Source organism: Triturus cristatus, chromosome 3_2, assembly GCF_964204655.1.
Source record: "Triturus cristatus chromosome 3_2, aTriCri1.1, whole genome shotgun sequence".
In the NCBI taxonomy this organism is placed as follows: Eukaryota; Metazoa; Chordata; class Amphibia; order Caudata; family Salamandridae; genus Triturus; species Triturus cristatus.
In genome coordinates, this window is record NC_140584.1 from 195643979 (window position 1) to 195664797 (window position 20819).

Genomic DNA, 20819 nt, shown 5'->3' on the forward strand with positions numbered 1-20819 from the left:
CACCAGGCTGTAATACACGGCCTGGTGTGGAACATGCACCGGCTCCCACTGTCTGTCTGAGCACCGAACCACAGAGCTCAGACCAATCACAACGCTGTATGGCTAGGCGAGCCTGTTTGTGCTTCCTGCTTCAAGCAGGAACAGAAGAGGATGACGTAGGCTAAGGCAGCAGTCCGGCAGCAAGGTACGTTTTTAAAAATGTATATTTGTATTCCCCAACCCCACCCCCCCACCTCTGCCCATGCCCCATCAGTCGCGTCCAGCATGACTCGCGGGTGGGGGTGGGGGGTCACGCAGGGAGGGTGTCATGTGGGGGGGAGGTTTAATTCATAATAATAATAAAAAAAAGTTTAACTTACCTTTGCCGCCCGGTCCTGCGTTGCATCGAGTCTCCTTCTCTCTCTGCTCCTCACAGGAAGCAGGCAGCCTCCCTCCCCTCCCTAAGCCAATCACAACAATGGCAGCGCTGTGATTGGCTGGGACGCCGACTACATAGGCATCTATGGGGAGGCCATTTTCCCCGTGTAGGCTGCATGCAGCCTACATGGAGAAAATGCAGAGTGCGCCAAACTCTGGGGCCGACCAAACAGTCAGCGCCCTCAGAGTGGGCAAGCCACTCCTCCCCTGCCTTAGAGCAGGACAGCCCACCTGCCCGCTCCCAACCAAACCCTTCTGCTTTCTCGCAGTGCAAGAAGTAGAAACATAAATGGTATTTAAAATACCATTTTATGTTTCTACTTCTCGCAATGCGAGAAAGCAGTGGGGCGACGCTCCTCCGGCCACATGGAGGAGCTGCCCCTGCGCCTTACCCTTGCTACTTGGTAGCAGCCGCCACTGTGTTTCTGACCAGCTATACCTTTGTGAATTGGGCTGAATGTCTTCAGACCAGTAAAGACAGGATTTCCTTTTAACCGAGTAAACCTCAATGCAGGATAGAGTATAGCTTTCTGAGAAGAAAAGGGGATTGTCCTCAGCGCATCTTTTTTCCTAGCATCTTCCAAAGTTGATGTTCCCTTGCTGGGTCTAAATCCGAATTCTGGCGTAAAATATTTTGTTGACTCGGGCAGGCAAAAAAAAAATGTCCTGGTCAAAGCGTTATTGAAAGCCTCTTTTTCACTGTATTATCTTTGCGGACTCCCGCTGCCTTGCTACACTTAACTCCTTCTGCCCAAAGTGATAAAGCTGCTGTGACCTCCTGCAACGACGAAGCTAATTAACTTTAAGCATGGATTTCAAAATGCCAATTAGATCAACTTCATAAAGTGGGAGAATATGAATGGTTCATTTGTTCTGCAACCTGAGTCGAGGGACCGCAGAAATAGATGTTGATCACTTATCTGGTTTCCAGTGCCAGCAGAATAAAATGAAAGGACTTCTAATTACTAAACAAGCGAATATCACACAGGCTTCCCACTTACCTTATTAGCAGAGTAATTCGATATCGCCAAGGCTGGGCCTTTCAGTCACCTTTGAATAATCTTCTAATTCCCCTAAGTGATGATTAAAACAAAAGGAGGCATATTTGCCCTTTTTCTGAGGAGGCCAGAGTAGAAATTCATTCGCATTCAGTTTAAGGAGCAACTCTTGGAACTCCTAGTCTTTCAAAGATTTTCGTGATGTTAACAGTGTTGGGTCTACAGATGAGTTTGGTGTCAGCACCAAGAGCCAGTCTGGTCTGTGGGTTTGTTTGGGCTTTACAAATGCTACAACTCGGTCAGAAGTTCTTCTGGATCCTGCTGTGCTTCAACCAAATGCTTTTAGGGGGAAAGACACAAGTCCTGTCCCCTTCTAAGCAAATGCAAACAGCACGTTTATCGACCGCGGACATTTTCTGTTTATTACTAGATGGCCTCCGCTCCCTAAAACAGACAGGCGCTAGTGTATGGGAGTAAAGACACATCGGTGTGTTGAGTTGAGTTACAGCAACGTATATTTTCATTTCAGCGACAAGAGCTTGGAGAGTGAAAAAGCCCTTTGGAAATTCAGCCAGTTATATTGCAGTTCATCACATCTGAAAGGTTGCTCTCTTCTTTTACCCTTTTACTTTTCTTCATCCCAAATCGTACTTAAAACCTTCCCATCCAACACCGCTTGTCCACAGTTGGAACTGTAGTTCCCTTTCCCTCAGCCTGTGTTTTTTTCCACAGCCCAGTTTTCAGCTGCTATCTCTCCCCTATTTGACTGGATACACTGACAACCCTTTCCACCCTGCACACCTTCATACATGACCTGTACCTTTGGTGTCATAATTAGTATCCACCTCTCGTGCAAACCTCTAGCACATCCCATGGAATATTCTGGAATATTTTCATTCTTTAAATAGACTATGAGCACCAAGTCAGGTGTGGCATGTATCATCATTATTTGGTGCTAGCTGCAGGAAGCTGACACTTCCCTATTGAATTCCTACTGTGCCTTGGAATTCACCACAGGAGCCGTTTCACTTTATTTTTAGGTCTGGCCTGACGCCAGCTTGACAGAGCTTTGTCACAAAAAGAAGCACGCATTGGAAATGCCAACAGGTCTTGCTAATAAATGAAAGCGCCTCATCAGTCATTGATGGGTTTATGCACTTAATATGTCACCATACATGCACTCTGTCGCTTATCCTTGCACTCATGCACCCATTCACCCACCTTTTGACTCATTCTTTCATTCATCCACTTACTCAACCACAATAAAACACACACACAAACCAACATAGGTATAGAGGGCAAATGCTTGGAGTAACAAAATTAAACATATAAATAGGTGGCTATCATGCAATGGTATAGTACATAGTATATTCTTGCTTTAAAGTTGCAGTATAGCCACCACAATTTAAATCAACATTTTGGCCATATGAGAATGGTAAAAATATAATACACTTAGGACAATACCATTCCATGGTGATTGCCTGATGATTGAAATATGTAATTCCATTTAGTTTAGTTGTCTTTTTGTGAAAAGGGCAAGTACACATTTCAGTGAGTAATAAATAGTCATAACAACCACTTAGTCAGTGAAGGAGCACGAAACGTAGTTTGTATATGTGGGTAGGACAGTAAATTGTGTAGCTGGGCTACGGAAAAAAAGGCACTTGCTATGAGAAGCAGACAAAACTCCACCCACAGAATTAAACGACCACATTGTACTTATTTGGGTTCGCCTGCAGTATGAAGAGTGTAATGCTTTAATTCAATTGCCTTATAGCAATTTGCCAATTTGAGCTTAATGCAAACAGTTCTCTCTGTTGGTTGGCATAGTGGCACGGTGCTTTGTTCATTTGGGCTTGGGGGATTCTGCTTACAGACAGAAGCGATTCCCCAAAAGGTTCAGAATTGAATGGAGGCCTTTCTGGAACCTTGTGACCGCCCAATGGACATTTCTCAGTTTGCCTGTCGGGACCTGTGCCAGGGCGATAGAGTAAATTCCCCGTCACCCTGGCGAAGGACAGCCAGCCCGTCCGCTGCCTATATTTAAATCGGCCCTTAATTGTTTCTGGTGAATTACACACTAGAGGATGTGTGTTTTTGTGTTTTTGTTGTTGTTTGTTTTTTATAGACAAGCTTACTACTTTGTAACAGCTTGTAAACTATTAAGGGTTTTCACCAAGAATCCCTTTTCCCTCCCCTCCCCACCTCCCATCCCACTCTTCTCAGGGTTAGATGTTACTTGAAAAATGCAAGAAAAGCATTGCCCTCTCTCTTATTTGCTTTGGTCTTCTTAATAAAGAAGATATGAATAATTCTCTTTTTAATTCCATAGGGATGATGCCTTCCATGATGACCTGCTGCCTGAAGATGGACCTTCTTTACTAGTCAGACTGCCTGATCTAGATAAGGAAAATGTAATATCCGCAAAGTAAGTTCCCTTTCCCTGCACTATACATTTCATTTTTATTGGAAGTTACTAGCTATATAAATAGTCATACAGCGTGTGTGTTGACAGCTTCAGAACACTGCATCTGTAGTCATGTGCACGAAATGATGAAGATTTGAGATGGTGAGGATTATATTCAGATATAGCATCCTTTTCTACCGTTAGGCGTGTGTGGAATATGTAAACCCTAAGACGTCCAGTAACATGAATGATGCAGTAGGGTTGGCAAATAAGTATTATTTAAGACAATCTGTGACTTGAGCTGGAAGAAAGAGATCCCCATCCTCAGGAGGACATAGTCCTTGACCATAACTTCTGACTTAAAGCCGTCACTCTGGAGTGCTGACAGGCGCAATCTCCACTTCCTCCAAAGCGATCCATCACCAAAGACAGTTTTAAGGCAAGCACTGTCAGTAACCCTGAAGTACACGCAAAATTGGTTATTCGGAAAACATGAACGTCACTACATTCACTAGTTAATTTTCAGTTTCTTAATTCACTGAAGAACACTTGCTGATTAAAGCGTTCCCATTTCTCGAGAGAGTCTAGCGCAGGTGACAGATAATACATTCCTGTATTGAAACCAGATAGTTTCTGACATTGATAGGTGTATTGGCATACTTCCCTCTGATGGTATGTCACACCAGGCTGACAAAAGTATGAAGGTAAAAGAACCCCTGATAAAAAGTTTAAAACAAAGCTTAAGCTGTACACATTATTTATTCTTGACAATCCAAGCTTCTACTACTACGTCTTTGAAGCTGTCATATTCATTGATTTTCTTTGTAATCCATTTACAAAGTGCTCATTACGATTTGCAGTGCTTTATCCATGCTAAACATGAAATACAATTTTTTTCTAATACCTTTCTAACAAAGCACAAAGTTTAGCTATAAAACATTTTTAAAAACACCAAAAAAGTTAGGAAAATGATCATACATATAGCCTGGCCAAAAAACAAAGCCCTTGTCATGAGTAGCCATTCTAATCCCAGGACTACACCCCCGCGCCCATGATAACTACTGTTACCAGCATCTTGGTCATTTCCGTGGTGTGTAAATAATGAAGTTTATACTTTTTTGTGGAGTAACTTGTGAAACTCATACTTACCATGCCATTTTCTGCATGTTTGCCCGATTTCAGCCATATGACTTCAGTTACCTACAGCAAGTGAAGTATGCAGATAGAACACCACTCGGCAGTAGTATAATTCTGATGGGCCCAATAACTGTGGTACTGGGCCCTTCGGAATTGAAGGGCCACTCGTAATGAAGGTCTTAGTTATATTCACTTTGGTGATTGAATTAGAGTAAAAAATGCTGTAAGTGCAATGAAAATCAATTTTCATGAAAGTTAAACACTTAGGCCCTAATCAGGATATTGGTCGGTAAGCCTCTGACTGCTCATCAGAGGCTAATGGACCGACATCCCTGGTTTGAATTCCGACTGCCATCTTAAAATGACGGCTGTCGGAATTCAAACTGGTCAGTCAATCCGGCTGGCTTTCGATGGGCTCAAGGAGCCCGCCGGCCAGTCAGAACTTCTAACATGATCCCATACGGACAGCGTTTCTGCCATCAGAATTATGATGTCGGTTTCCAACAGGCTTTCCGTGTCAGGCTTTCTAACATGGAAAGTCTGTCGGAAATTGACTTTGAGGGCCCCTAGCAGGGCCCTCCTTCTTTAGCGGCCTCCGGTTAGGGGCCGAGGGGGCACCATAGGTACCCCCAGTAAATTCCTGCACCATGTGGCATGCACCATGAGGAGCTATAGTGACTCCCATTTCTCTATGGAAGCTTGTGCTGCGGCCGGTTTCCGACTGCCTCACAAGCTCCCATAGGGAAATTGGAGTCTGCAACCACATCATGTGTGGTTGCATTGTAATTGCGGTTTTAAACCGCTGACCCGAGTTCGGTTGGTCTCAAAACTGCAGGGATGCCGGTCAGAGGAAACTCCGACCAACATCCAAATGAGTCCCTTAATGCTTTACTACTGAAAACAAGACAAACTTTCAGCTATTTTTATACATTGTTTCACGCATGACAGAGGCTTGGTATGAAGAAAGAATTCCTCAACCACCTGCACAGCTGGACCATTTGCACTTTTTCAACTTTGTCTTGGAAGTCCCCCTTCCTTTCTGTCCTCTTTTTAGCTCGGTTTATGTGTACTCCTCACTCTGTACGGCTGGGTTTCCTTTGGTACATCCTCCATGTTTCATGAAACTGGGGTGGACTCTTTTGTCACCACTCTGTAGATGTAAGGGGATTGCCTGTTGATCTCTTTGTCCTTTTCCTGGCTAGTAGGAGGGATTTATATTTTTGGGGTGCAACAGCTGAATTCAGGGTGATGCCTACTTGCCACCTCTTGTAAATTATTTCCAGTCGCAAATAAGTCCCCTCATGGTTATTTCTTTTAATGACTGCCTGCGACATTAGAACATGTACTAGAAGTGATTGTTATTAAGCTGTAGGTCAGCAAGGAGGCGATTTCAAAGCATCATATAACTGAAAACTTTGTCCATTATATGTAGTGCTTTAACTAACCGTAGGGTCAACATTTTAAAAAACTGCTGTTTTTCAGTTTCATCATTTATTCAGTTAGTAGAATTGTGGCATCTTTCTTTTCTGTAGCCGTAATCGTTTTTCAATGGCCTACTTTTCAGAGATGTTAATTTTATAATACAGATTTGCTTAGTAGGTGCAGTTAATCACATTCTTAAGAATGTTTTATGGATAATTTTCCTAAGATCTCATCAGTGAGAAATGATAGAAAATATTCTGAGGAAGCATTTACTGTAGACAGTGCTCAGGGCTGGCTTACAAATTGTTTAATGCAAATCAGAATCGTTGTGAGAATGTTGTCTGATGGACACATGGCAACAACCTGATTACAGATGCCTCACTGACAGAGTATTGGGTGCTACTGGAGGAACTGCCTTTGGTTTGAAACTGAGAGGCATCACCATACTGATTTGTTGGTTCTCATTATGACTAGATTGTCTTTAATGGCATATCTTTAACTAACAAAGACAGGCAATACCACTGAATGAAGTGCACTGTATGAAAAAGGATGGTAGAGTTGGTTCCTTGGGCTTTTTCAGAAAATTAATCATGCTGTGGCACTTGACAACCCCCAGGAACATCAAAGTTCAGGTAGATCATTTGGCGGGGTAAAGCAGTGATTACGTGGGTGCTTTAAGCAGACTTCTCTGTTCTTCGCATGAACAGATTCTTTGTTGGATGGAGTAATCATTTGTTTTGAGCTGTGGGAGTATTAACAGGGGGCTCTCTTTGCAACTCACCAGACACCGACATACACACTGGCATTCTCAATGAGGGAGTGTTCTTTGAGATCTCCTGAATATACAGTGTGGTTTATACCTTTCCTCTTTTTATGATCATTCAAATGGTCAAAACAGATTCAGGATATTTCAGATGATAATGACCCAGATGGGTAAAGGTTGGTTCAGATTGATCTTATACTAAGATCACTGATTTCTCAGCTAGGAACAGTTGATCAGTCTGCTGGTCTTTCAACTGCTTCAGCCAAGGGAAAGACAGTCTTTTGCTCATAGGCCTCAGCAGTCTTTTTGGCTCCTTGAGGGTGAAATTGTTTGGGCATGGACGGATTGGTGCCATGCTGTATGTTATGGTGGATCCCAGACATCCGGCATCTTTATAAGTATTGGAAGGGAAGGCTTTGTATTTAGTGTGATTGAACACACTTTGATCCACCTACAGCTTCATCACCTAAAGTTCTGAGTTTTGCCAGCCATCTTTCCATGGACGACTTGTGACAACTGTTAGGGATTATCTGACGGTGCTCATATCTGAAGATCCTTATCTGTAATGGTATTGATAGTTTCTTTATAATTACCTATGCATAAGATTTGTTCTAACTAACATTCTTCTTAGTGGTGTCTTCTAATGGATACATCTGCCTGTGGATTCCTCACCGTATGAATATCCCCTCTGCGCCAGCATTCCAGAAATGTTTCGTAGCTCTCTGCACCGACGAGGTCGTCACAGCAACATGGTTTCGCACGCGGCTCCGCATGACGTCACCGGAGCCATAAGAAGACCATGTCGGCGTGATGATGTCAGTTCCTTTTTTTCCGCGCTACAAGCTAACGGATTTTCTGGGACTCTCCTGCCTTTCAGCTGCTACTTTGTTTCAAGACTTTATTTGTTATTGTTTCGACTATGTCTGTTCCTAGGAAGTCGGGTTTCAAGCCCTGCAAGGAAAGCGGAGGTCACACGTCAAATACTGACCCACATGATGAATGTCTCTGGTGCCTTTCTAGTGATCACGACGTCGAAGGTTGTTCATCCAGCAGAAAAATGAACCCTAAGGCGCTGAAGGAAAGAGAGGCCAAGCTCTACATGTCCAAGGTGAGAAAGGAGAAAAGAGGTCGTAAAAGAAGGCACAAGAAGAAGAGACCTGGGTCTCGACGTCGCTCGTCCAAGTCTCGAGCTTCGAAGTCACCTTCTCCTGCTCCTCGACATCGTACCAAGGATGTTATTTCTCCTTCACCTTCTGAGTCTCCACAGGCTTCACCAGGCCGGTCTCCTGATTTGGGTTCTCCGGTGCTGTCTCCGGCTCCGGTTGATTCTCCGGCTTCGGATGGGGATTCGATTCCAGTAGAGGAAGAGTCTCCTGCTGCTCCTGCTGCTCCTATGGCTCCGCCTGTGACTCCAGTGGATCCGACTCCAGAGACTCCTCGTAAGGAAGTCCAACCGGCGCAGTTTCCTTTGTTCCCGGCTCCGGGTACGGATCCGTCGCACTTCATGAATGCGATGTATGGTATTTTTACCAGAGCCACATGCCCCTCTGGAGCACCTTCGGGTCCCATGGGCCCTTTGGCATTTAATTTGGGCGTGCCTCAGCATTATCCTCCGGCCCCCTTTATGCCTTACATGCCGATGGCGCCGTCATGGCAGTTTCCGGCACCGAGGGTGTCGACGCCGCTTGAGCAGTCTCCGTCTCCGTCTGGCGTCCCCTCTTCCAGGGTTCGTTCGATGCGGGTCCCTGTCATGGAGCATCCTTCTACACCGTTGCCGGAGCCGTCGACGCTGCGGATGGCGCCGCCGACGCTCCAGCCGAGGATGTGTTCGAGAAGGGAAGCTCAAAGGCTGATTGAAGAGGAGCAATATCGGGCTGGTGACATAGAGGAAGGGGAAATTTATGAGTCTGAGGACTTATTGGAAGATTTGTGTGAAGCAAGTGGTTTGGATGTGTCTTCGGAAGGGGACTTTGCTTTACAGAAGGCTTCTCCTTCGAAGGATGTAGCTCCTTATCATGTTGTCATCAAGAAGGCAGCTGAACTGTTGGACCTACAGCTTCCTATGGCTGAATATAAGCCTAATCTTTTAACAGAGGTGCTTCATTCTCCTTCTGCTGTGGTAGAACCTCTTTTACTATTCAATGATGCCCTGACGGAGCCGATATTAGAAGTCTGGAGTAATCCTCTTTCTGCTCCTGCAGTTTCTAGATCTATTTCTAGAAGATATAGACCGGCACCAGGGTACCCTGATTTCCTGTCTTCTCACTCGTCACCTCAAAGTCTGGTAGTTCAAGCATCTTGTTCGAAGCAATCGGTTGGCTCTTTCCCTCAAGCACCGGCTGATAGAGACTCAAAAAAGCTTGAGCAGTCGGCAAAGAAAGTTTTTTCTTCGGCAGTATGGCATTAAAGTCCACAAATGCAACTTGTCTATTGGGCAGATATATCCACGCCCTTATGGACTCTGCCAAGCAGATTCTCCCTAAGCTGTCTGAAGAGGATCGGAGCAATTTAAGTGAGGTCTTGATGGACTCAGGCTGCTGCTCACCAAGTAATTAAGTCGGGTCTGGACACTGCAGATGCGGTAGCAAGGGTAATGGGTTCGTCTGTTGCCACTAGGAGGCATGCTTGGTTAAGATCGTCAGGATTCTCACCTGATGTGCAAGCTGCCCTTTTGGACCTTACCATTGACGCTTCTAAGCTCTTTGGGGAAAAAGCTGACTTGGCCTTGCAGAGATTTAAAGACAGTAAAGCCACAGCAAAATCTCTTTGTTTGCAGTCTCAGTCAAGAGGGCATGGTTACAGAAGATACCGTGGTTTTGGGAAGTCTTCCTTTCGTTCCCGTCAGCCTCAGCAACAACAACAGCAGCAACACCCTCTGTATAAATCCTACAGAGGTAAAGGCAGAGGTCGCCTTCGTGGAGCTGGACAACATCCCTCTTCCTCCTCCTCTTCTACCTCCCCTCCCCCACCCGGTAATGCAGGAAAGCAGCCCTTGATCTGCCATCCTGGATCATGTGGGTCCTGTGGGAGGTCGGCTTACCCATTTTCTACAAGACTGGAAATTAATAATTTTAGACCTTTGGGTTCTAGATCTTGTGGAAAATGGGTACGCCCTTCCCTTCAGGGAATTCCCTCCTCCTTACCCTCCTTGCCAAGGGTTTTGCATGGAGGATCATTTGCTTCTCCTTCAGAAGGAAGTTATGGCCCTATTACAAAAAGGTGCGATAGAGGTGGTTCCGGAGCAGGAAAGGGGTCAGGGATGCTACTCCCGGTATTTCCTGATTCCCAAGAAGGATGGCAGGGTACGTCCTATCCTGGACCTCAGAATCTTGAATCTATTTCTCAAACAGGAGAGGTTCAAGATGCTCACTCTAGCGCAGGTTCTTCAGGCGCTGCAACAAGAGGACTGGATGGTGTCCATCGACTTGCAGGATGTGTATTTCCACATCCCGATCCTGAAGTCACACAGGAAGTATCTTCGTTTCACGGTTGGGTCGCAACATTACCAGTTTGCGTTTCTTCCGTTTGGTCTTACTACTGCACCTCGAGTCTTCACCAAGGTGATGGCAGTGGTGGCAGCTCATCTCAGAAGGTTGGGGATTCCGGTTTTCCCATACCTAGACGACTGGCTTCTGAAGGCAGAGTCTCCAGAGATGGTGTGTCGTCATCTGCAAGTAACAACCCAGCTGTTGTACAAATTGGGTTTTTCAATAAATGTACCCAAGTCTCACCTGGTGCCCTCACAGTGCAACCTGTTCATAGGGACGGTACTGGATACCACTGTGTGTCGAGCGTTCCCTCCTTCACAAAGGATTCTCGGCATACAGGAAATGATTCCCTTGTTTTACAATGGAGCGGTTGTTCCAGTTCTGAAGGTCCTTTGCCTGCTCGGTCTCTTCGCTTCCTGCATCCTGTTGGTCAACCATGCACGCTGGCACATGAGGGCGCTCCAGTGGTGTCTCCGCAGGCAGTGGTATCAGTACAACGGAGATCTCAGGGAGTCTGTGAGGATCTCCAGAGAAGCTGCAGCGGATCTGTCGTGGTGGAGCGTGGAGGGCAATCTGTCTCAAGGAAAGCCTTCCATCTTCCTCCATCGTTGGCCACAGTGATAACGGATGCCTCTACCCTAGGATGGGGAGCACATCTGGGGGATCTAGAGATCAAGGGTCTTTGATCTCCAGAAGAAAGGTTGTTTCACATCAACCTTTTGGAATTGCGGGCGATACGTTTAGCGCTCAAGGCCTTACTCCCTTTCCTTCGCGGTCAGTCGGTTCAAGTCCTGACGGACAATACTGCAACGATGTGGTATGTCAACAAGCAGGGAGGAGTGAGGTCGTACCGTCTCTACAGAGAGGCGTTGCGACTCTGGTCCTGGGCTCAGGGCCATCGGATTTGCTTGATGGCAAATCATCTGGCCGTGGTGCTGAACGTGTGTGCGGACAGTCTCAGTCGGCAGTTCTCTGTCGACCACGAGTGGAGGCTTCATCCAGAGGTAGTCCGATACATCTTCCAGATGTGGGGGACTCCTCGGATGGACCTGTTTGCCACTCACGAGAACGCGCACTGCCCGTCATTCTGCAGTCTTCAGTTTCCGGGGCAGGGAGCGTTGGGGGGCGTGTTTTAGTTTAGTTGGGGCTCACAACTCCTTTACACGTTTCCTCCCATACCCTTGATTCCTTGGATTCTGAGGAAGATTTGCCAAGACCGGGCCCAAGTCATATTGATCGCCCAGGATTGGCCAAGAGGGGTGTGGTCCACAGACCTTCTTCGCTTCTCGTCGCACCCTCCGCTCCGTCTCCCTCTCAGGGCAGACCTCCTCTCTCAGATGGTGGGGAAAGTTCTACACCCCCACCTCCAGAGCCTGCACCTTCATGCCTGGAGATTGAACGGGGCAACTTGAATTCTTTTTCTCTCCCACCTGACGTGGTGGACATTATATTATCGGCCAGGCGACACTCCACTAAGTCTGTCTATTCATACAGGTGGCCTAAATTTGCTAAGTGGTGCGGAGAGCAATCTATTGATCCCTTAAAAGCTCATCTATCTGACGTTCTTTGTTTTGCTCTTCATTTGGCCCAGCAGTGTTTTGCTGTGGCCATTGTAAAAGGGTATTTGTCGGCTTTTTTGTGTTTACCTGATCAGCCTTCTTTATTTAAGTCTCCTATAGTCTTAAGATTTATTAATGGGCTGACAAACATGTTTCCTCCCATTCCTTTTATTATGTCCCAGTCAGTGGGACTTGAATTTGGTGTTTACTTTTTTAATGGGTTCGTCATTCGAACCGATGCATAGTTGTCCTTTAAGATTTTTAACTTTTAAAACGGTCTTCCTGGGAGCTATCACCTCGGCCAGGAGGGTGAGTGAACTCCAGGCTTTGAGTTCAAAGCCGCCTTTTCTGACCAAATATGCTGAAAGGATGGGACCAGGGCTGCTTTTCTGCCTATGGTGGTGACTCCCTTCCAACTAGGTCACTCCATTACCCTTCCTTCTTTCTATCCTCCCCCTCACCCTTCCAAGGAGGAGGAGAGACTTCATCGTTTAGATCCAAAAAAGGCGATTAGCTTCTATTTGGACAGAAGAAAGGACTTCCGTCAGGATGACCAGCTCTTTGTTGGATATGCTGGTCATATGAAGGGCAAGGCGGTGCACAAGCGCACTTTGTGCATCAAGATATGCTACTCCCTGGCTGGTAAGGAGCCTCCTGTAGGCATTAGAGCTCATTCCACCAGGTCTAAATCGTCTACTTCTGCATTGTCTAGAGGTGTTCCTGTTTCGGACATCTGTAAGGCCGCAACTTGGGCCTCCCTCGACACTTTCGCAAAGCATTACTGCTTAGATTCCGAAGTGAGGAGGGATGGCCATTTTGCGCATTCTGTTTTACAGGACTTTTTGGTATAGAAGGGTGGACACCAACCTCCGGGAGAGGTACTGCTGTGGGATTCTATTCATAAGGTGAGGAATCCACAGGCAGATGTATCCATCAGAAGAACAAGTTACTTACCTTCGGTAACGCTTTTTCTGGTGGATACAGTATCTGCCTGTGGATTCCTCACAGATCCACCCACTTCCCCGTTGTCCACCCTTTTCATACCATAAAATCGGAGGTTTTAGTTTTTTGACATATTATGTGTACTCAAGACTTTGTTACCTCTGTTTATTTACTATTGTCTTGTTTGAAGTGCAAGCTTTCTTCTTTCTTTATACACTGAGTGTATTTGTGACGACCTCGTCGGCGCAGAGAGCTACGAAAAAATTTCCGGAATGCTGGCGCAGAGGGGATATTCATAAGGTGAGGAATACACAGGCAGATACTGTATCCACAAGAAAAAGCGTTACCGAAGGTAAGTAACTTGTTCTTCAGAATGGTAACTTCTTTAGAACAGTTTCATTTTAGTGGCATATTCCCACTCCATTTACCACCAGAAGTTTCTGTGACAATCCAAACTCAGTGCTTCAATTTGTAAGTTAATGTGGACAAAAATAAGACATTTGCTAAAAAGTAGCCTGACACACACACAACTGTAGCACATAAGTGAGTTAGACCACTAGAGGGATGCCCAGATGCAGGTTTAATAGCTTGGCCCTAAACAAATGATCTAAGTCAGGAATTTGACCCCAGCCTCAAGGCTCTAAAAATATTGGTATGCTACGGGATGATGACAGTTCGCCAATGTGTTCACGCAGTAGAATTGTAAATTCAGATTCTATGTAGGTTCTGAAGGTTCCAGATTACGTCGGAGAAGTCTTGCATAACCTGAACCAGTATGCGTATAAATAATTAATGGGGCCTTCATGATGAAATATTCACATCTTGTACCAGAAAGAGTTCAATAATAAACAGGTAGTGACCCAAATTTCAGAGTCGTAGATGAACACTGTCGAACTAATGTAAATCCATGTCATGAGCGTTGGTGGCGAACACTTCAGCGACAAGCCATATCTGTAGTACACGACTATCTTGTAGAGCTGTGATAAGCCCCGTACTATTAAGAAAAAACGTCTGTCGTCATGGACCCGAGTAAGTCCGTTTCACATGTGATATGTCAATATTTTTTAGAGCCTTGAAGAAGTCACGGATGTGAAGAAACACGTGTTGGTTGTTCTCATGTTCTGTTACAAGGACTGGATCACGCTATTGCAATTTGAGAAACCTGTTTTGTAAATACTCTCTCCTCCCTTTCGCAGCCAAAGTCACCGAGAGACTCGTGAACACCCAGCTCACCACCTTCATCGCAGAGAACTCCATCCTAGACGCCTCCCATTCCGGATTCCGCAGCAATCACAGCACCGAGACTGCCCTCCTTGCCGCCACAGACTACATCCGCCTGCTACTCGACCAAGGACACACCGCGGCCCTCATCTTCATTCTACACCGTCTCCCATTGCACACTCGCAGCCAGACTTCATGATGCCGGGATACAAGCAGCCGCCCTTGACTGGATCTGATCCTTTCTCTCCGGCAGAACCCAGAGGATCAGACTCCCTCCTTTCCTATTCGAACCCACCGACATCATCTGCGGAGTGCCCCAAGGCTAATCACTAAGCCCCACACTCCTCAACATCTACATGGCCCCCCTCGCTGCCGTCGTCAGACAGCATGGGCTTAGCATTGTATCCTACGCAGGCGACACCCAGCTCATCCTTTCACTCACGAAGAATCCCGGAAACACCAGAAGCTGCTTCCAAGAGGGAATGAAGAACGTGTCAATCTGGATGAACGACCGCTGCCTTAAGTTCAACTCAAAGAAGACCAAGGTCCTCATCCTCGGACCCTGCAACTCCGCCTGGGACAACACCTGGTGGCCCTCCGCCCTCGGAAATCCACCCACCCCTACAGACCACGCATACAACCTCAGCATCATCCTCGACTCTTCCCTCTCCATGAACTGCCAGGTCAACAACGTCGCTTCCACCAGCTTCAAGTGCATGCTCATCCTCCGAAAGACCTTCAAATGGATCCCCCCGACTGTGGAAAGACCCTCACCCACGCACTAATAACCAGCAAAATGGACTACGGCAACGCCCTTTACGCCGGAAGCAACAGATCCCTCCTACACAGTCTCCAGACCATCCAAAATGCCGCCTCCAGTCTCGTCCTCGGAACCCCACGCCACGAACACATGACCCAACACCTACGAGACCTCCACTGGCTCCCTGTCGAGTCGAGAGACACCTTCAAACTCCTCACCCACGCCTACAAATCCCTCAACAACATCGGACCCAAATACCTCAACGAGAGACTATCCTTCCACGTACCCAAGAGGAACCTCCGCTCCTCCGACCAACCCTGGCAAAGGTCCCCCGCATCCGCAGAAGTGGAACAGGTGAGAGAGCCTTCTCCCACAATGCAGCCAAGACCTGGAACGGGCTCCCCTTGAACATCCGACACTCTCCAACCCTGCACACCTTCAGGAAGGACCTCAAGACCTGGCTCTTCGACTGATCCGGAGCTCCCCCCCTCCACCCCAGTGCCTTGAGACCCTCATGGGTGAGTAGCGCGCTATGTAAACCCCTGACTGACTGATTGATTGAATTCTAGTGTTTCCAGTCTTGAGAAATATTGTCTAAAAACGCTTTTAAATAATTTTTAATTTCGTATGGAATACATTAACCAATGAGCATTTGGATCAGTAAATCTCTGGTGTGTTCCTGTGTTAAAAGTAGACTCTAGTCGTACTAGTTTTGACCAAACAATGTCATATATTTGAAATCTAAATATTGAGTGCCAGGGTACATCTTGTTGGACATTAATTTCACAGGTCACTTTTTGGTCTCCTGTGTTTTCTGCACCCAAGGTAGTGGGGTGCTTGTTACCCGGAGTGTTACAGCAAACAAATGATGGACGGAATGCTGACAATGCAGACATTCTCCCCCATTCAAAATATCTGGGTTAAATCCATCGTTCTTTTGCCCACTACGTCACCCCAGTGTGGACCCAGCCATATGCAAATCAGTCTTGACCCTGTGCCCCATGAGAACAGTCCTGACCGAACTGCCAGGCCAGGTCCTCCCTGGACCGGAAACAAGCATCCTGGGATCGGTTTCAGGGTATGTCACCCTTCTTCAGCCAGGCTAGCTTGAATCCAGTAGCACAGTGAGCAAAGGACCCACGTCTGGACATACCCATCCCACTTAGGGCGAAAAGTGTTACAGCAAACAAATGATGGATGGAATGCTGACAATGCAGACATTCTCCCCCATTCAAAAGATCTGGGTTAAATCCATTGTTCTGATTTGCATATGGCTAGGTTCGAACTGGAATGGCATGGTGAGCAAATAATCGATGGATTTAGGCCCAGATCTCTGTACTGTGGTGAATGTATGACATTGTTCTTTATTCTGTCCATCAACTATTGTTTCTGCATTTGTCACCCGAGTGGGACGGGTATGCTCAGACGTGAGTCCTGTGCTCTCCATGCCACTGGAATAAAGCTATCGTGGCTGAAGAGGGGTGAAACCCTGAAACCGGTCCTAGGATTCTTGTTCCCAGTCCAGGGAGGACCTGGCTTGGCAGTTTGGGCTGGACTGTTCCCATGAGGCACAGGGTCAAGACTGATTTGCATATGGCTAGGTTCAAACTGGAATGGCATGGTGAGCAAAAAAACGATGGATTTAGGCCCAGATCTCTGTACTGGGGTGAATGTATGACATTGTTCTGCATTCTGTCCATCAACTGTTGTTTTTGCGTTACCCGGAGTGGCACCATTATACATCTTTCTGCTTTATTAAATTGTTATTTGTACAAGTTAGCCCATTACCACTTGTTCATTCGTGGAAAACTTACGGATCATTACACTTGAAAAACATACCTGTGGGGCAACTATTAGTTCCTTCGCTTTCAGATAAATCTACTTATATTTCTTCATCTTCATATTTTCATCTGTTGTGTAAAAATCAGACAACTCATAGAAGATTAAATTCTGTACATTTCGGTGCTACAGTTATACCGTTTTTATCAATACATTAAGTGGAGAAAATGGCACATGATGAAACACAAACTTTAGATTGGTACAAGCAGGTGCCAGGCTTTCAGGGGTGACTGCTGCCAAAATAAACTAGTGGGGTAGCGTGGGGCGGCAAATAATATTAATTTTAAAAAAAACTCACCTCACTGTCCCGCTGTTAGCCGCCTCGGTGAAGAAGTATGAGGAAGTCCATTAGCCACTCCTACCCAATCCAGATGTTGCTCTCAGCATGAGAGCAGCGCCAGGATTGGTCTGAGCAGCCTGTTTAGGTGCCCATTAAGTGAGTGGTAGCCTTTACCTTTTTTTCCACCCGGCTGTACAATACAGCCTGGTTGGAGAAATCGAAGTGCGCATGACGGTTTGCCCAGGCTAAGACGGCTGACCAAATCATCATGCACACTTACAGTGTCCAACAACTCCTTCTCCCCCTGCTAGCTGTCACTCAGGATGCCCAGCCTGCCGTGCCCTTGACTCGGCAGCATCAGTTGTCAGAGAAAAATAAAACGATAATAAAATCCTTTTTTTATCGTTTTATTTTTCATCTGCAGTGAGTGAGGCGACGCTCTTCCGCCATTGCGGAGGAGCCGTCACTGCAGGCTCTTCTCATGGTAAGAATGGGAGACCATAAGAAAGAGATACAACAAGCTTTGGTAAAAAGGCTGACTTCGCTAAATCCTCAGTTCTTGATTCGTTGTGCTAACTTTAGAACGAGGCTATGTTTACAACAACAGTGAGGCTAAATGTACATTGTACAACACAGGATGACAGTATTTAAACTTTTGTAAATGTGCAATCATTTTAAGGCTTTAGTGTGCTTTAAGAAGATATGAAAACAAAAAAAACAGTTGTTAGTGGATACGGCTAGGTACGTGAAAAATTACACCCTCACTGTCAAGCAGAGTAAGTCCTCACCTCTGTGCAAGGCCACAGAAGAAGAAGAGATCTTCTTGTCCTATGAGCTTATGAATTTGTTATATTCAAACGCACAAAAAAAGCCTTGGGGCATCTTTTCAGAAGTGCAATAGATAGTTTAAGAAATCTAGTTTGTTTCCATTTCTGGTATGTGCACGATAAGTAACCATTAGTGTAATGTTCTTAATTGGCGCATGTTGGGTCCAGATCAGAAACTAAACGTTTTAGTGTTTGAAAACACTAATTGAACTGTGTTTTCCTCAATTCAGGGATGGACAAGATGAAACTTTGAAAGTATTCCTTACCCCCGAAATGTTGAAAGCTGAATTTACACTTCTTGACAATTTGCCAACGGAACAAAGTCTGAGGTACGTGTACTCAATTTCACGTGTATCCTAATATTAATTATTAATATCAAGTGTATTCTATAAAATGTTGTAGGATCCTTCATTGGTGCCTAGACAGGATTACAATGTGTTCTCAAATCGCTTGTTTGCTCCCTCGAATTGAAGCAGGTGATGTTTGGACAGCTCTGAATGGGGAATAACATGCTATATATGTGTTATTTCCCATTCCGAAATATCTAACTCAGAAAATGTATGCACCTTCAACCACAACTATTTTTTTCATTGTGATCAGGACCTAAGAGCGTTCTCATGAATGGAATTGATCTATGACCAGTACATGTACATTTTCAGTTCATCTTGAAGCACTAACTGCTGATTTACATTATGATAACATATCTGTTAGAGACATCTAGCCGCAGATACCTTAACTTTGAATTCTCCTCGAGCGTCAGACTGGATCCGTAAATTTGCAGCAGTACCTCCGCGCACCGAGGGGACTATGCCGTACGATTCAGTGATGATGTCAACTCTGGTCATGACATCAGTGAAGTCATATAAGTCCCCTCTGGCACTCAGACATCCGTTTTGTTATTTTCCGTGCTGCAGTTCGGTTCCTCGGGCTGTTTTTGGCCTACTTTAACAGTTTTTTGTCGTCATGCTTTAAGCCTTGTAAGTCCTGTAGTCGGCAAATGTCGGTTACAGTCCCACATTTGGGTGAACACCAGACACCGAAGATTGAGGCTCCTGCCAAAAGCTGAACCCGAAGGTGCTTAAAGAGCACCGTATGAAGTTGCTGGCTGTGCGTATGTCATGATCTTCAGAGGCTTCTTGGTCTTCGTCATCCCAGAAGGAGGTCCGTTCGCGGGATTGGTCTAGAAGTTGGAGCTGGTCCAGAGGACGTCGATCTCCAGAAATGTCAAAATGTAGGAAGCAGCATCCCCCAATGTCTCCATGTGTAGACTCTTTCTCCCACGGCTCCTCCCACTCAACGGTTGAGGAGCCCTTATGCGACTCCTCACCGCATCTCCTCCATCTTTCTGGGAACTGGGTGTCGATGACTCAGATGACGGAGTATTATAAACTCTTCACACCTCATCTTTGGGACACCATCTCCTTCTGGAGTGCCTTCGGGCCCCAAGGAAGTGAGTGGGGTGCCATTGGAGGGTACGAGCTCAGGGACGGTTGGGCCATCAGAGTAGTTGGGTCAGCGCTGACCTGCGTTAGCCAGCTCTACTTCGGCACAGGTATACAGTCCTTCAGTATCTCCATCTACATTGCCTGTTCTCGATCAGCCGACTCCTACACTGACCTCGGCAGAGCCGGTTGAAATGTTCTCTCCTTCGCCTACCAATGTCGAGGCGTCGCCTTCTTGGTGTTGTACAGCATCGAATGCGGAGTCAACAGTACAGACTGAGGGGAATGTGCTGTTGTTGGTTACTTCTCAGCGGTAGACTTCTGGAAGTCACCTTGTGTCGGTGGGACAGGGCTTTTGCAGCCCAGTTCTGATACCTTTACATCTCAGATGGATATCTGCTCTTGGAGAGCCCAGTGAGCTACAATCTTCACCAGATTCGGGGTTACTTTCTCCCCCTAGTGTGGCGAGTTCCTCTATCATTGATATGCTAAGGAGAGTGGCTACAGTTTTGGACTTGTCGCTACCTATGTCGCAGCGGTCTACCGACCCTCTAATTGACGTCCTTTACCAAGGACAGACGGGGGAAGAGCCTGTTCTTCCATACAGTGAAGCCCTGTCTGATATTTTATTAGAAACTTGGGCCAAACCTGAGTCAGGGTTCTCAGTGGATTGGAATATCGCTTGCAGACATTTGCCTGCACCTGGGGACCCATTTTGCCTCTGGAGACATGCTTTCACTCATAGCCTGGTGGTTCAGGCTGCAACATCTTCACATGATGTGCATTCTGCACCTGAGACTCCAGTGAATAAGGATTCTAGGAGTGAAGATACATGTGGCAAACACATCTTTGCTTCTGCCAGCTCTGCTCTGAGATACACCGACATGTCTTGTGTGCTGGGGCGTTTTTCCCATGCTCTGTGGGATTCTTTGCAGAATATGTTGCATTCTCTCCTGGATAACCTACGTTCTAAGATTGGTGGCTTGATAAGAAATGGTCAACAGGCAGCTAAGCTTTCAATTAGGTGTGGCATGGACACTACAGATTCTGTAGGACGAGCTATTGCATCTGCAGTGGCGCTACGACTTCGTGCTTGGTTGGCAGCTTCAGGTTTTTCGGAGGCTGCAGTCGACTTTGGTCGGCATGCCGTTTGAATGGTGCCCATCTCTTTGGGGCTCAGGCATATGCAGCATTAAGATGCCTCCATGACAGGCGAAAGAATACAGAGTTGAAATTCCTCATTCTTTGTTTATATGCTATTTGGCCTATACTCTTGATTGTATAGACGATGCAAGCTCTTTCTTTATCAGTTAAGAC

The 20819-nt window shown here is 46.1% G+C and overlaps 1 protein-coding gene across 1 annotated transcript in view; it reads left to right on the forward strand.

Annotated features, from left to right (window-relative positions):
* The window catches only part of CFAP221 (cilia and flagella associated protein 221), a 563252-nt gene that overhangs the window by 486870 nt on the left and 55563 nt on the right, over window positions 1–20819 (forward strand). Inside the window, exons 22-23 of the mRNA XM_085646788.1 lie at window positions 3748–3843; window positions 18291–18389. Of these exons, the coding sequence (XP_085502914.1) occupies window positions 3748–3843; window positions 18291–18389 (195 nt within the window). The remainder of the gene's footprint in view (window positions 1–3747; window positions 3844–18290; window positions 18390–20819) is intronic.